The following is a 16,290-nucleotide window of genomic DNA, read 5'->3' as shown; positions in this document are numbered from 1 at the left end:
ACTGGAAATGAGTTGATGGCCACTGAGTAAACAGGGTTCAGAAGTCCCATATTTTTTTGGAAACTAGAATACCTTGAAACATGAAGTTTAGTGTTATGAGCACATACTTGAGAAGCTCTAAAGTGTAACAACCAGCCCTTTCTTCTCAGCTCACGTTCCAGGTAAGGAACGTTTTTATTTTTGATGCCCAGGTGCGCAGTCAGGAGGCAGAAAACAGTGACACCCATCTTTTTAATGAGCTTTGCTACTGGAAGGGAAATTAGCATCACCCTGAATTTCATGTGATGTCAGTTAAGTGAAGGTATTTTATAGCACTTTACAACAAATTAGAATCAACTAAATTGAAAATAAGCCTAGCAGCTGGGATAAGTAATCAGGTAAGAGGCCAGTTTTGCTATTTTTGCTTTGAGCTGAAGACAGAATTTGAATTTCTAATGACCCTGAGGTTCACAATTGGGGAGCGTGGTTTCTGGGATGATTGTTTAAGGTGCCAGCAGCTCAGTCTTGCCCTCCGGTTGACTACTCACTTAGCCCCTGGAAACCCGCCCTCGTGCATCCGCACATCCGCACGTCCACACGTCCACCAGAGAGGGGTGTGAACTAGTGCATGACAGAGCTCTGCTTTTCGCAGCACATTAGCGAACAGACTGGAAATAGACGACCCAGAACAAGGCAGGAAATCATCCACATTAACTGAGAAACTTTAATGAAAGGCCTGAGATTCATATGAAGAGTTTATGGCCACTCTTGAAATCAGCCCAAATCCGAGGAACTATTAGAACACTTTGCATGTTTTAAGAAAACAGTGGCTGTGTTCAGCTGCTGCAGTCTGCGTGTGGTCAGGGTGCCCTGACGTCATAAATACTGCCTTTTGTGGACACTTGTACTGCAGAGCTCTTCACACCGCAGCTCGTGTCTCCGGCTTGGATCACTAGGTGATTTTAGTGTCTGAAATATGTCAGGAAACTGTGGAGGAGGCCAAAAGAAGTTTGGTGGTGATAAGTGTACAGATTGGTGGCCCAGGACAGAGCTGATGTGTGCAGGTTTGCTTGTGTGTTCAGAAGAAAGAGGACGACAGGATGAGCGGGACAGGGCTGTTCCCACAAATGAAACTGCGGAGGTCGCTCAGAATGGAAGTGTGAAGAGGGCACCAGAGGAAGATAAAATGACACTTGTAATTATGGTTTGTAAAGAGAAATAGGCCATATTGAGTACAGTGGCTCTCCCCCCCCCCCCCCCCCCCCGCATCTGTGGCTTTCTGTGGTTTCAGTTACCCACAGCCAACCACAGTCTGAAAATATTACATGGAAGATTCTGGAAATAAACAGAGCATAAGTTTTAAATTGCACCCCGTCTGAGTAGTATAAAATTTAGCACCATCCAGCTCCGTCCCGACCGTGATGTGAACCCTCCCTTTTCCCAGGGTGTTCGCCCTCCATACGCCCCCCACCCGTCAGTCACCTAGCAGGCACCGTGGCCGTCCAGTGCTGGCGGCATCCCAGTGGTCTCGTTCAGGGGACCCTCGCTCTGCTTAGTCACGGCCCCAAAGAGCAAGGGTAGTGATGCCGCAGTTCTGATTTACAACACAGGAGTCGTGAGGTGCTCCCTTTGAGTGAAAACAAGCGTGTGTATAAGGAAGAACATGGAATATATAGGGTTCTGCACTGTTCAGTTTCAGGCATCCACTGGGCACTTAGGATGTCCCTCCCCTAAGGGTGTCCCCTGAAGGTGTGTGTTGGGGGGTGCTGTACAAAATGTTCACTTTTTTTCCCCTTTGCAGCTGATACATTAAATAAAATCAACTAATTTATATAAAATCTATGTATCTAGGTTTCCAGTTAACCTTATAGAAAAATAACATTTGCAGATTTCTTTCTATATACTTATAAGCTTTCCACTTGAAACCCTTTTCTCAAAATATTTATACATTTAGTATTTAAATGTTTTTATCTTAGAATATTCCAGTCACTTTTCAGATACCTAATTACTGATGCAGCAGGTAATTTGGTCATGAAAAATGAGACCTTCTTCCCTAATTTCACTAGTAACTTCTTTTTCCCTAACCAATAGTCCTTACTTGTTCTTCAATACATATTCTTTAGGTTTGGGTATGGAAGGAAGGTATTAAGTTTCCATCATTACTTTTTGACAATGTTGTTCATAATCTGCACTGTGAGCCAAAGGAGTAAGCAGGAAGAGCTGCCTCCTAGAGCTGGCACCCAGGAGAACGGGGCGGCTCTCTGATGAATCTGGCTAATAGTGAAAGCGGACCTTCACTGTTGAGCCCCGAACTGACAGCCTCGAGTGCTTGATTCTGCTCGGCTGACTCGGGAATTGTTCAAGGTGGCACTTCACTGGTTTGACAGATCACTGTGTTCTGAAAACATTAAAACCTATGCCCAAGTCACAAATATTATCCATTGTATTTTGTGGCTTTGACAAAAATGGGCGCAGAGATTTGAGTGAATTTATAGGACGGAAGTTCAACTATGCTGCCTGTCATTTCCAAGGAAACGGTGGTGCCTCGCAATACCTCTCCGCCACATTTTGTACTGCCCTCTGCTGGCTAACACGTTTCTTAGTAATGAGTGTTGAGGAAAACCAAGTGGTGGAAACACTGTTATCATTTCCACTTTCCATTAAAAAGTAATTTCTCATTTTATTTTCTGAAAGTGAGGTGAATGCATAGTTAATTCAGATTAACTATATATTAATTCAGATGCGTTAAAGATATAAGTTGGTGTAGAAAATGTATGAGAGTAATTTGGTCATTTATGTGGATTTCGTAATGTATGTAAAAAGAAGTGATTTTGCAGCTAATTGCATCATTAGTCAAATTTTCCGAATCACTGATGTGAAAATCCATTGTTATTGGAAATAATCCGGACACTTTTCTCCATGTTTGTATTTTACAGTGGCTGCTAATTTACAGAAGATTGTAGATGATCCCAAAGCTTTAAAAACCTTGACATTTAAGTTGGTAAGTGGAAAGTCATAGAAATAAGGTAAATATTTTGCCAGGTGGTGCCATCAAGGAATAATAGAGTTTCATACCCTGCTCTGTAATCTTGTTGCTGTCGTTGCTCTCATTTGGGATCCGTTTTTGCATTCGTCATCCGCCTGCCTAACATGTGGGAACATTACCGATCGTTACCAGAAGTGTCCTCCTCCATCAGCAGGGCTTGTTCTTTTACCGTCGCACCTGTAATGAAGAGTGGCCACTTGAGGGATCTTGAACACCATTCCATTTTGCTTCCAGTTTGTATGGTAACTCGACCATATCGAGCAAAATTAAATTGAATTCCAAGAAATGCTCTTTTTTTTCCTCCAGGATTAAAACATTTATTATTTGGATGATGTATTTCAGAGTTTGCAGTAATTTGTCTTTAAAGAGTGTTTTTATTTTTTTCAATCACAGTTGACATCCAGCGTTATATTAGCTTCAAGTGTACAACATAGTGATTGGACAACAATACCTGTTGTACACAGCAAAGTGTTGGCTATGTAGACCTTAAATTGCTTGCAGCATTCTGAGTGGCCCTTGATACAATTAATTTATCATTTTTGTAATGAGTCACTTGATGTACTGTTGGCTAAAACTTTTACTAAAGCATTCCTGGAGTGAAAGCTATGTGGTTCTACCTTTTAAAAACTGAGGCTGTTTTTTGGAGAAATGTTTAGGTGATTGGACGTAACTGTGGGACAGCTCACTGCAGGCCGGTGAACACAGACATCTAACTCCGCATCCCAGAGCCCAGGAACAGCTCCTCACAGAGGGGAGATACTCCAGCAGTTGTTCTGCACAGGATGACTTTTAATTTGATAAGTGGAGTGGCCGCAGAGATGCGGAATACTGAGCGTTCTCATGAAACCAAGAGACAGTGATCGTGGCCAGAAATGGAAAGAAGTCCAAATAGTTAGATGTGACTATTTCTTGAAAGTTGTGACGAACATCATATTAAGTGACTCATTTTTAGACTACAAATTAATCTTAACAAGGGCCAGTCAGAATGCTGCAAGCAATTTGAGGCCTAGATGGCCAACACTTGGCTTTGTACAAATGTACTGAAGATCATTTATTTCTTGTGCAAATTTCATGGACAAGGTGTGTGGCCAAAAATGCTGAATGATTATTAGTTACGGTAAATGTTAACCTGGTACTGATGAACTTTCTGGGTCTTGCTTCTCATCTGATTTCAGGCAGGTAGGCTATGTGGAAAAGCAAAGATTTGCACAGGACTTATCCTAAGAAATTTGCTTTGATAATTTGAAAAATAACATTTTATTCAGACATAGAGTGACAAACTGACATTGAAGTTTCACCTTCTTGCTTAGGACTCTTCTGTCACCTCTTCTGTTTCTAATTCACCTATGTCTTTGTAAACATGTTTCATTTTTATGAAAATATATTAAGAAAATGACACCTTGTGCCCCATTCCAAGCAATAGTTTTTTTATTCATTTCTATATCCTCAGAAAGAAGTTGTAACACACAACCCCAAGAACATTTTCCTGTAACCCTGACCCTTTCCTACTACTAGAGGTTTTATGAAAGTGGCTGCTACACTGTCTGTAAACCGAAGAGTACTGTGCAGCTGCCCCTCACCTCCTGCTCTCACCAGTTTTTTACTTCCTGGATTCTCTCGCTGGATTCTGGCCTCCTCTCTTCGTCCCCATGCGCAGCACCCTGTGGGCTGCTCTTACCTTCCGAAACTGATCTTCCAGCCTGCAGTTTGCCAGCCTCCAGCTCAGTTCACCACAGTGTGGCTACAGCCAGAGTGACTCCGCGGTTTCCACATACTTTAGTGGTTCTCCACTGACCTCTTCTAAAACTCAGACCCCTGAACGTGGCTAAGGAAGCCCTCCCTGACCAGACCTCCCATTAGGTCTCCTGCTTTTTACCTTTCTTATTTTACCCCAGCCCCTATTCATTCATTCATTCTCCATCTCCCCTTGTTCCCTTCAGTTTTCACCTGTTGGCCCTTTGCATGTACCTTTCCCTCTCAGGAAAACATCCTTCTTTCCCAACTTCTCCAGGCCTCTTTGTCTCACTAATGCCTAATTTTCACTTTCTCTGATTTCCATTCCTGGCTTAGGCGCTCCTATCATTTCCCCCGCTAGGATTATATTACATTGAAAGTGTGTAGAACCTTATTTGTAACTTGAATAAGTCTAGAGATTCTAAGTGGGTAGAGATTTCTGTCTGGGATCCCCCAGTGCCTAGCACAGTGGCCTGATAATAATTAGAATACATCAGAATAATACAAATCTCATTTAGAAAAACTCCAGCCTAATTTTCATAGGACACTAACATCTTGGTAAAACCGGAGCTTCAAATTTATTTGCTTCCATTCATCAAATTGGTTATTTTGTTGAAGAATAAAAGATCAAAGTATTTCATCAGCATTTTTCCTCATAAGCCACTGCTACTTGTAGCCCTTATATCTCTCAGCAGTTTGTCATTTTCATCTCAGCTTTTTTTGGCTTTCTGAGGGAGAACGTTAGGGGCCTGAAATTTGTCTAAAGAGCTGTAGTGTCTTGGTACTGTGTTCTTTATTTTACTAGACAGTGATTTCACTTGGGGGATGATGAGGATACTTTAAAAAATCACTAGTGCCTGGGTCCTGCACCGGATATCCTAAATGAATTGCTCGTGGTGCTGCCCAGGCTTTGCAATTTTGGAAATACCCCCTGGTGCTTCCAGTGTCGACCTGAGAAGCATTCCATGAGTGGGCTGCTTCTCCATCCTGCTTCCTCTCCCCACTCGCGCCACTGCTAGAAGTATTTGGCTCAGGTTTGAAAAGGTGTCTCTTCGTGTCATGTCCATCTGTTTATTTAAGAAAAACAGTGGCGCAAGGTGAAAGGATATTGGTTACATAAAGAAGTGCACTTTTTTCTCTGCCCAGTCTTTAGCTTTAGAAATATTTACATGAATTGGACAGATGAGTGAAGTATGATTTGCACGGTTGACATGGCCAGGGACAGACAGATCAGCACACTTTTTAAATCACTTTTAACAAAGTGGCTCAGGCATAGAGGGCATTTCTGCTCATGTATAGAGTGCTTCGGGTTTGACATATCTGTACTGTTTTGTTGTTGTGAGTCTTAAGACAAGCTTCATAAATGTTTTTTAAGTCATTTTTTAATTTGCTACCTTGCAATTTTGTAAAACAAATGAATCTTGCTGCTTCCATGTGGAATCTTTGAAATTGCATTAGTGAAAACCTGAAGGTATTTCATTTGCCCTTGAAGATAGAATACAAGTAGTAAGTACATGTAATTGACAGCCAATTGGTACCATTTACATGAGCATTACAAATTTTAGCTACAGGATGTGAATACCATGCGTTGCAGATAGCAAATTCAGAAGCATTGGGTCACTAACAAGGAAGGGGCTTTCACCTTTGGCGCAGTCGGAGGCTGCATGAGCAAGGGGACGTCTTCCTAAGAACATAAAGCTGGGAGACGGTCAGTTCAGGAAAGCCTGTGGAGCCGCAATCCACCTCCTGCTCCAGGTCCCAGACAGTCGTTCTCCACATGTGGTCCCAAGACCGTCAGTGTCAGCTTCGCCTAGAAACTTGCCACAAATGTGAATTCTAGGGCCCGTCTCGGGCCTGAGCAACCAGAAGCTCTGGGGATGGCCCTCCAGGGCATTGTGACACAGACTCAAGTTTGAGAACCATTGCTTTGAAGGAAGCCTGAAAGTTCGCTAGGGTAGAACAGTGGTGCTCAAACTTGACCAAACCTTTGAATCACCCAGGAGCTCAAAATAGCCCCACGCCCAGGCCACATCCCCTGACCAATCACCACCTCGGGGGTGGACATGGGCAGTGGTATGTTTTCAAACTCTCCAGGTGGGTCCAAAGTGCACCCAGGTTTGGGGTAAAGGGAGTCCTTGTGGTTGGCGTTGGAGGATGCAGCTCCTCCACGGGCAGGAGGCCACACCTGCCCATCTGGCAGGAGGGGTGACGGGTGGCAGTTTTCAGGGATAGAGACACGAGTGAAAGCATACATCTTTATACTGTCCTGCTAAGTTCCTGATACATATACACTTCCTTTTGAAGCTGAGCTTCACAAAGTGCGGCTCTTGGAATTCTGAGGTTCCGGGGACCCTTCTTAGGGGAAACTGGGTGTGAAAACTCTACCTAACAATATTATGGTGTTACTTGCCCTTTCCATTGTGCTGACATTGGAGGAAAAGCCACGGTGGGTAGAACCGCTGGTGTGGGCATGAGTCAAACAGGAACCTCAGACTACACCGGCAGCCACCATGTCCCTCAAAGCTGTGCTCACACTCCCTCCCTCACAGTGAAAGAGCAAAGAGTAACGAACGTGAACACAAAAAAAGCCAGTTTCATTTAAGAATTTTCCTAACAAGGCAAGAAACATTATAGACTTTATTAAATCTCTGCTTGAGGACACTTGTTTTTTATAACCTGTGTGGTGATGGAATGGGAAGCACTTCCTCCGTATTCTGACGTCCAGCAGTTGGGTCCAGGAAAAGCACTTGTGAGACTGAGTTTTGAGCTAAACTGCTTTTTTTTTTTTTTTTTTTTTTTTTTTTTGCATGGAATACCATTTGTGCTTGCAAGAATAACTAACAAGCTATGGTTATTTAGATGAGAGATGTGGCAGACATTTTTTCCAAAATGAACCAAGTAAGCCTGGCAATTCAAAGAAAATAACTGACAGTATTTGTTGTCAATAATATTAAGTGTTAGCTTTTGAGCAAAAAATGGGATTTTGGAAAATTCGTATCTGCCAGTCTGCATTTGACAGCACTCCTGCAACTAAAGACTTTTCTGATGAGATGGGTGATATTAATGAATATAATTTGTTGACATGGCATAATGGCATGTTGACATTGTATAATGAAACACTTCAACATTAGAAAATCTGCCTAACTCGGTAATCACGCATCAGTAAAAGAACATTGAGACTTCCGTGCAAGATAGCAGAGTAGGTGAACCTGTGCTTGCCTTCCCCCATGAGTATATCAGTAGTACAGAACAGCCATCATTGAGAACCACATGAAGACTAGCCGAAGAGTTCTGTAGCTAAGGATGTAAAGAACAAGCCACCACGAGACTGGTGGGAGGGGCGGATACACAGAACCACACCCACAGTGTGCTGATTACCAATCAGGAGGGAAGTCTTGGCTGCACAGATCCCTGCTAAGGAGGAGGGGTGCCAGCCCTGGGCACCAGTGCTAGGGAGAGGGTTCTTCCTAACATCTGGCTGTGAAAACCAGTGAAGATTGCATCTGAGTGAGCCAGAGGGCTGCTGGAGTCCCAGGACTTCCTCCTAAAGAGCCCGTACATGGACTTGCTCACTCAAAACTTCACTTGCTCTGGGCTCCAGTGCAGGGGCAGCAGCTCAAAAAGCGCCAGGGACATATGGGAAGGAAATGAGTTGACAAGCTGTAGGGTGAGGGCTGGAGGGGCAGTGACCAGGGAAGCTCTATAAGGGGTCAGAAGCACTGGCAGATGTCATTGGTCCTTAGTTGAGCCCTTTTCCCCACTCTGCCAGCAGGCATGCACCAAATCTGAGCTCTCCGTGAACCATCCCCTTCTGCATTGGTCCTTCCCTAGGACCGCACCCCACCCAACTCGTGCATCAGGTCCAAGCCTTCCAGTGGCTTTTCCACATAAGCAGCCTGCTTTGGCTCACACTATGAGCTTTCCAAAATACCTCAAAGGTCTACAAACTTCAAACAAGCAGTGACTGGCCTCAGCATGCACTGTGCCTTTTCTAATACTAAGCAGACCCAAGCTTGGCACAATTGGCATCTGGTCTCAACTTGCATTCTAACTTTCATCAGTCAGCTGCAAGCCTGGCATAAGTGATGGCCAGTGTTGGCTTAGAATGTAGCTTCAACTGAGTGGCTGCAAGCCTGGAATAAGTGACAGCTACATTGTGGTGCCCACCAAAGGGTCCCAAGCTCAGCCAGTGGCAGCCAGCCTTGGTTCATAGCATAGCCTCTCCCAAGCACCTTTATGCCTAGCACAAGGAGCAACCAACTGCAGATCACTTTGTAGCTCCCACCAGTTGGCCCCAAACCAGAATGGATGGAGGGTGACCGTGGCCTGCACCAGACCACCTCCCAAGAGGTTCCAGAACCAACAAACTGGGTAGCTGACTTCAGATCACAGCTGGCACATGAGCCCTGTTCAAGTGACTCCCACTCTGTGGGGAAAGCCCCTGCATAGCAGCTTGGCCCCTGTAGTCATAGCCAGCCCTAACAGCCAGTCATCCTGAGGACCGGTACCACCCACTGATGTACCAACAACAGTCAAGGCTCAACTTCAGCAGGTAGGCAGGCACACAAAACTCACACGAGGGACACTCCTGAAATACTGAGCTCAGGTGGCCAGGGAAGCTGCAACACTGGGCCCCACAAGACCGCACTACATAATGCCATTCTGCCAAAACCAGGAGATGTAGCAGACCTACCTAATACACAGAAACAAATACAGAGAGTCAGCCAAAATGAGGTGACAAATACCAGAAAAAGAACAAAATTAAATGAAGACAAGTGGTCTACCAAATACAGAGTTCAAAACACTAATTTTAAGGATCCTCAGTGAACTTAGGGAAAGAGTAGATAAACTCTGTGAGAATTTCAACAGATAGAATCCATTAAAAAAGAACCAGTCAGAAGTGAGAACACAATGCCTGAAGTGAAGAATACATTAGAGTAAAGGGCATCATGAACAGGTTCGATGGAATCAGTGATCTGGAGGACAAGGTAGCAGGAAACACCTAGTTGAAAGAGCAAAAAGAGAACTTTTAAAAAATTAGCTAGTTTAAGGGACCCCTGGGACAACATCGGGTGTAACAACACTTGCGTCATAGGGGTACCAGAAGGAGAAGAAAGAGGACAAGGGATTGAAAACCCTCTGAAGAAATGGTGACTGAAAACTTCCATGACTTGGCGAAAGAAATGGACATACATATGCAGGAAGTACAGAGTCCAAAACGTAATGAACTCAAAGAGGCCCACACCAAGACCGTCCTGATTAAAGTGCCAAAGGTTACGTAAAAAGAGAGAATCTTAAAAGTAGCACAAGTTACTACAGGGGCACCCCCGTGAGATAATCAGCTGATTTCTTTAACAGAACCCTGACAGACCAGACAGGGCTGACACACAGTGTTCAAAGTGATGAAGAGTAAGGGCCTACAGCCGAGATCCGCCCCCGCCCCCAGCAAGGCCGTCATTGAGAACCAAAGGGGAGAGAAACTGCTGCTCAGACAAGACAAGGATAAAGGCGTTCCTCACTCCTGACACAGTGTTAAAGGGGCTTCTCTAAATAGAAAAGATTAAAACATAGGAATGAAAAAATATGGGAAAAAAATTCTCACAAAGGCAAACAGTAAAAGCAGCAGGTCTAACAATTATAGGCCTAGTAAAGTTTAAAAGGCAAAAGTGGGCACATCACCTGTAATTACAACAGTAAATTAAGGGATAAATACAAACACATGCAAAAGAAGTAAAAACTAATGCCAAAAACATTGATGTGGTGGGGGTGAGTAAAAATCATAGTGATTTTTAGAATGTGTTCAAATTTAAGTGACCATCGACCTAAAATAGATTGCCATAATCATAGCTTGGCATAGAGGAACCACATGGTAACCCCAAACCCAAAATCTACGAGAGATATATAAGAAATAGAAAGAAGGGAATTCAAACAACACTACAGAAAGTAACCAGTGAGCAAGAGAATAAGAAAGGAATCGAGAACTACAAAAACAATGAGAAAACCATTAAAATGGCAGTAACTTCAATACCTATCAATAAATACTTCAAATGTGAGTGGACTAAATGCTCCAATCAAAGGACACAACGTGGTTGAATGGATTAAAAACAACAAGACCCATAAAGATTCTGCTTACAGGAGATCCACTTAGGTCGAAAGACACACAGACTCTTAAGTAAAGGGATGGAAAAAGATATTCCATGCAAATATAAAAGATAAAAACTGCTGAGGTAGCAACACTTTTATCAGACAAAGTAGACTTTAAAACAAGGGCTGAGGCAGAAAAAAAAAACAAAAACAAAACAAGGGCTGAGGCGAGAGAGAAGGAAGGGCATTCATAATGATAAAGGGGTCAGTCCAACAAGAGGCCATAACTCAAGAACGTCTACACACCCCACACAGGAGCACGTAAACATGTAAAGCAGATGCTGACGGACACACAGGGAGACTGACAGTCAATAGTGGAGAACGTGAACACCCTATTGACATCAATGGGTACCTCATCCAGACTTCATTGACATTTTTAGGACATTGTACCCTAAAGCAGCAGAATATATGTTCTTTTCAAGTGCACATGGAACATTTTCCAGGATAGACCACATGTTAGGCCACAAAACAAGTCTCAATAAATTTTCCAAATTTAAATTATATCATGACGATTCCCTATCACAATGACAGGAAACTAGGAATCAGTTACTATTAGGAAACTGAAAAACACTAACACGTGGGGGCTGAATAAGATGCTGTTAAACAATGAATGGGCTAACAGTGGCTATAAGGAAGAAATCAAAAGATACCTTGAGACAAATGAAAGTGAAAACACAATGATCTAAAATCTCTGGACACAGCCAAAGCCATTCTAACTGGGAAATTTAAAGCAACACAAGCCTACCTGAAGAAACAAGAAAAATCTCAAACCGATCTTCAGCCTAAAGGAACTAGGAAAAGAGGAAGAAAGCCTAAAGTGAGTAGAAGAAAGGAAATAATAAAGTTCAGAGAAGAAATAAAGGAAATAGAGTCTAAAAACTATAGAAAAGATCAAGGAAACTAAAACCTCATTCTTGGTAAAGATAAGCAAAATCGATAAAACTTTCTTTAGCCACATTCATCAAGACAAAAAGAGGGCTTAAATAAAATCAGAAGTGAAAGAGAATTGATATTATATTCAGAAAATCCTAAAGATTTCCACAAAAAAAACTATTAGAACTAATGAATAAATCCAGTCAAGCAGCAGTATACAAAATAAATATTCAGAAACTAGTTGCATTTTTATACATCAATAACAAACTATCAGAGATATTAAGAAGACAATCTTACTTGCAATTATGTCAAAACAACCCCTAGGAATAAAAGACCTGTACTCAAAAAACTATGAGACTCTGAAGAATGAAGTTGAATAAGATCCAAATAGATGGAAAGATACACCATACTCATGGATAGGAAGAATTGACATCATCGAAATGTCTGTACTATCCAAAGAAATCTACAGATTCAGTGCAAACCGTATCAAGATACGAATGACATATTTCGCACAACCAGAACAAATATTAGAACTTCTGTAGAACCACAAAATTTCCCAGCTAGCCCAAGCAATCTTACGGGGAAAAAAATGTTCGGAGGTACCCAGATACGGTATCTGATATCAAACTGTACCACAAGGCTATAGTAATCAAAGCAGCATAAAAACAGACACATAGATCAATGGAGCAGAATCGAAAGCCCAAAAATAAACCCCCACCTATGTGGTCAATTCCGTATGGTCAATATACAAAGATAAAGAAGCAACCTGAGTGTTCATCAATAGAGGAATGGATAAAGAAAGTGGTGCATACAGACAATGGGACATTAACCAGCCAGAAAAAACACAGTGAAACCTTGCCATTTGTAACAACATGAATGGACCTAAAAGGTACTATGTAAGTGTAGTAAGTCAGTCAGAGAAAGACAAGTACCATACAATTTCACTTAACATGGTATGTGTAATCTGAAAACTAAAACAAACCAACAAAACAGAAACAATATATTCAGAGAACAAATTGATGGTTGCCAAATAGGAGGGGGAGTCACTAAAAAAGATGAAGGGATTGAGTACAAGTTGCCAGTTATAAAAATAGTCACAGGGAAGTGAATATAGGTATTTTCACCGTTTTTATATTTTTTATTTCTTAATATTTTTATAACTATGTGTGGGGTCAGATAGATGCTAGGCTTATTAGGGTGATCACTTTGTATGTTACATAAATGTCTAATCACTGTGTTGGACACCTGAAACTAATATAATAGCGTATGTCAACTGTAATGGAAAAATTAAAAATAAATGTAAAGATCCATTCAAAGTGCAGCCAACCAATGGATTTCAGTTTAGGAGAGTTCAGTGCTTGGTTTCAGATTCCATATTACAACTAAACTTTAAGAAACTACCACTTGGCCAGTCTTGGTATAGTAACAAACAATATCCACAAGTGTCTAGAAAGGCTATTAAAATACTCTTCCCTTCTTCAACCATTATCTGTATACACTGTTCAAGGAAGACAAGATAAAACAGTAGATTGAAGGCAGAAGCAGGTATGAGAATCCAGCCATTTCCTCTTAACCAAGACAGTTAAAAGATTTCCAAAATGTAAAGCAATGCCAATCTTCTCAAATACTGTATTTCCTTTTTTGTATAAACTGTAGTTATTTTTCATGAAGATTTTATTTATAGCATGTAATGGGTTTCTTTTATGTTTAAGGAATTAGTAAATGAATAGTTCAGAAATTTCTGTTTTAATTTCTAAGGCAATATAATAAATTTAACCTACTTAAACATGTTTTGTTTTTAAATATATTTTAAGAATAACATTATTAAATCTTTTTTTTTTTTTTTTTTTTTTTTTTTGAAGAAAGTTGGCTGATACCTTTATTGCTTTGGGGGAGAGGGGGGTGCTCAGGAGCTCTTGGTGGGGCGGGCCCGCTTCCTCTTCACCATCACGGGCTTCTGGCTGCGCAGGATGGCGCTGGCCCTGCGGATGGCAGCCATGCGCAGGTCTGGGCGGTACTTGTTCTTGCGGATCATGTGCCGGATGCTGCTCAGGGTGGCCCGGGCGTTCTTGTTGATGGTGGTCCGCACATAGGAGGTGGCCGGCTTTCGCTGGCCAGATCTCCGCTTCATGACGACCACCACACCTTTGCCATCAGCCGCTGGCTCTACGCCCACCGTCTTGCGGTGAATCAGCCCGTTGTAGCGAAAGGAGTTGCGGGCCTTAAGATTATTGGGTTCGGTGCTGTACGTCTGCTTGTTCCTCTTGATCAGGAAACTGGAGCAGTTCCGGATGACCATCCATTGCAGGTGGGCAGACATGGCGGGAGCTCCTCTCGCAGCGGCAGCCGGAGACGGAAAGAGCTAAATCTTTTAAATATATAAAATTTTTGTTTCAATTTTTTGTGAGAGAAGTTAGTATAATACATATAACCAACATAAACATAAGCTTTTGAAGCCCTCGATAATTTTTAAGGCAGTAAAGGGATCCTAAGACCAAAAAGTTTGAAAAATGCAGCTTTGAGTGTCTCTGCTTCATTTTCTCTACATTTCAGAATCATTTGCATATTGTCCCCAGAAGTGTTTTGCAGGCCACAGTGAGAGGGACAAGGACTCAGCTTTGGTTGGAGAAAATGAGCAAGGGCAGAGCACTGAGGAAGGGCTGAGGGCCTTGATGCAGAGCCAAACGCCCGGGCCTGGCCTCTTTGCCAGGAAGCAACTTTCTGGTGTAGCTGCAGGAGGCGCTGGGGACATGGGGTGGGATGCCGCCTCCCTGAAGACTCCCTATGTGATGTGCCCACAGTGACCACTGGTTCGATCACACACTCTCATTGTAAATTCTCACTTCCATTACTCTTCACGAAAAGGATTTAGTATGTTTTATTTCTATTCGTTTTAACCACTACTGGATATTTTACTTTTCTTTCTAATCATTAAAACCTCCTGCTATCCACATTACCAAATTCTTGATGTAGCTTTCAAATGCGCTGACATGCGTCTCACTTGCCAGTCTGACCTTTCTGTCACCAGCAGCAGTAATTTGTCCTTAGATGTTTGTCAGTTGCCTGTTAATGACACAGACTGTCCCTGCCCCCATTTCAGTGGGTTGAGGAAACACATTGTTCACAATAGTGAAGCAGGAAAGAAGGGAAGGTTAAGGGAGGTTGACAGTTAAAGAAACGGTGACAGTAGAATGAGAACACTGGTAGGGGAGGTGACTATTAACAGTATCAGTATGAAGAACACCCACCAGAAAATCTCAGCCGAAAGCCTTCTGTGCCTCTAGTACTTTGTTAAAAGTGGTGAGGAAAGGAGTGTTTGTGATCCGCCAGGCAATGCAAACAATGGAGATTGCACTTCACTGAGTATCTTATCTGTCAACTGAAACTAGAGAAATCATTAGCTAAGAACAAAGTAAACTTTTTTTAATGCTAAAAAATGTTCCCTGTTAGGCTACTTATTTTCTTATATAAGCATAGCTACTCACACTAACTGTTATTTTAAAGGTAATTATTTAAAATATTCAAGTTCTGTGTTCTAATTAGCTGCTTGCTTTAAAGGAAAATGCGGGGGCTGACAAAGGCTGAGTTTATGTACTGATTTGTGGAGTGGGCTCGTTGAGAGTTGGGAAAGGGCCCTCCCATATCGCCGCTCCACCCCCACCAACACAGGAAACTAATTATTTTGACAAAAATTTAGCAAGAATAAGGCCAAGAAAAGGTTTGTATGGCCCTTTGGTAATTAGTTGTCCATTCCCAGTCATTCATCAGATTTTTTCTCTCTCCTTGTGGTACTTACATAGTGGCCAGTTCTGATTTGTGTACTGGGGAGATCCAGTACCGTGTGTGTGTGTGTGTGTGTGTGTGTGTGTGTGTAAAAGGGAAGTGAGAAGGAAATAGAAATCGCTTATGAATTAGGACCAGTGAGGGGTTTGATGGGCAATGCCTTATTTCAGTTCCTTTTGATTTTGAAGAAAAGTAAAAAGGTATTTGAGACACTATAATTTGAGGCAATTATTACAAACAAAATTCTATTTTGGCAAAAATATCTATTATGCTTTGGTACCTTTTCCTATAAAAATCCCTCACTGGTAACTAAGTAAGTGATCTAGGAAGAACCATTCCACTACTTGGTGGCTGCTATTTTTTCCCAGGCCAGTTTTACAGGGGAGATGACTGTGGTAAAAACCAAATTACCCTCTGAGTGTCTTGTTAGATCTCTTCTGCTCATTTTCATAATATTTTTTTAAAAAGTATTATTAAGGAGCTCTAATGTGAAAGTGTACTTAAAAGTCACTTCAGTTGTTGGAAACAGGTTGCCATTGCTTGGCGGTCGTCTGGTTCACTGGCAGTTCCAAAGCGGAGGGCCCAGGCACGGTGGTGTTTCAGTGGGTAATGAATCCCTTCCCCCATGCTCTGTATTTCATAGCATAATGGCCAGAGTTCTTACACCACTTGGCACCCAGTAGTCATTACGAGTTTGATTCTCCGGGAAGAACGGAGAACATGTGGACCCA

General features: G+C 42.2%; 2 protein-coding genes across 4 annotated transcripts in view; one reads left to right on the top strand and one right to left on the bottom strand.

Annotated features, from left to right (window-relative positions):
• The window catches only part of STK39 (serine/threonine kinase 39), a 271,016-nt gene that overhangs the window by 253,071 nt on the left and 1,655 nt on the right, over nt 1–16,290 (top strand). For all 3 annotated transcript variants that reach the window (XM_053918751.2, XM_053918750.2, XM_024579873.4), the window contains one exon: nt 2,916–2,980. In XM_053918751.2, the coding sequence (XP_053774726.1) occupies nt 2,916–2,980 (65 nt within the window). The remainder of the gene's footprint in view (nt 1–2,915; nt 2,981–16,290) is intronic.
• LOC128780248 (large ribosomal subunit protein eL28) lies at nt 13,637–14,138 on the bottom strand. Its single transcript, XM_053918753.1, has one exon. It carries the CDS (start codon nt 14,094–14,096, stop codon nt 13,683–13,685), a length of 414 nt encoding a protein of 137 aa, XP_053774728.1. The 5' UTR covers nt 14,097–14,138; the 3' UTR covers nt 13,637–13,682.

This window comes from Desmodus rotundus, chromosome 2 (assembly GCF_022682495.2).
Source record: "Desmodus rotundus isolate HL8 chromosome 2, HLdesRot8A.1, whole genome shotgun sequence".
NCBI classification, from domain to species: domain Eukaryota; kingdom Metazoa; phylum Chordata; class Mammalia; order Chiroptera; family Phyllostomidae; genus Desmodus; species Desmodus rotundus.
The sequence above is the reverse complement of the archived record's forward strand: the minus strand, read 5'-3'. Positions and strand labels throughout refer to the sequence as shown.

Coding starts and splice junctions, on each gene's coding strand:
- LOC128780248 (XM_053918753.1), bottom strand. CDS start 14,096: ATGTCTGCCCACCTGCAATGGATGGTCATCCGGAACTGCTCCAGTTTC.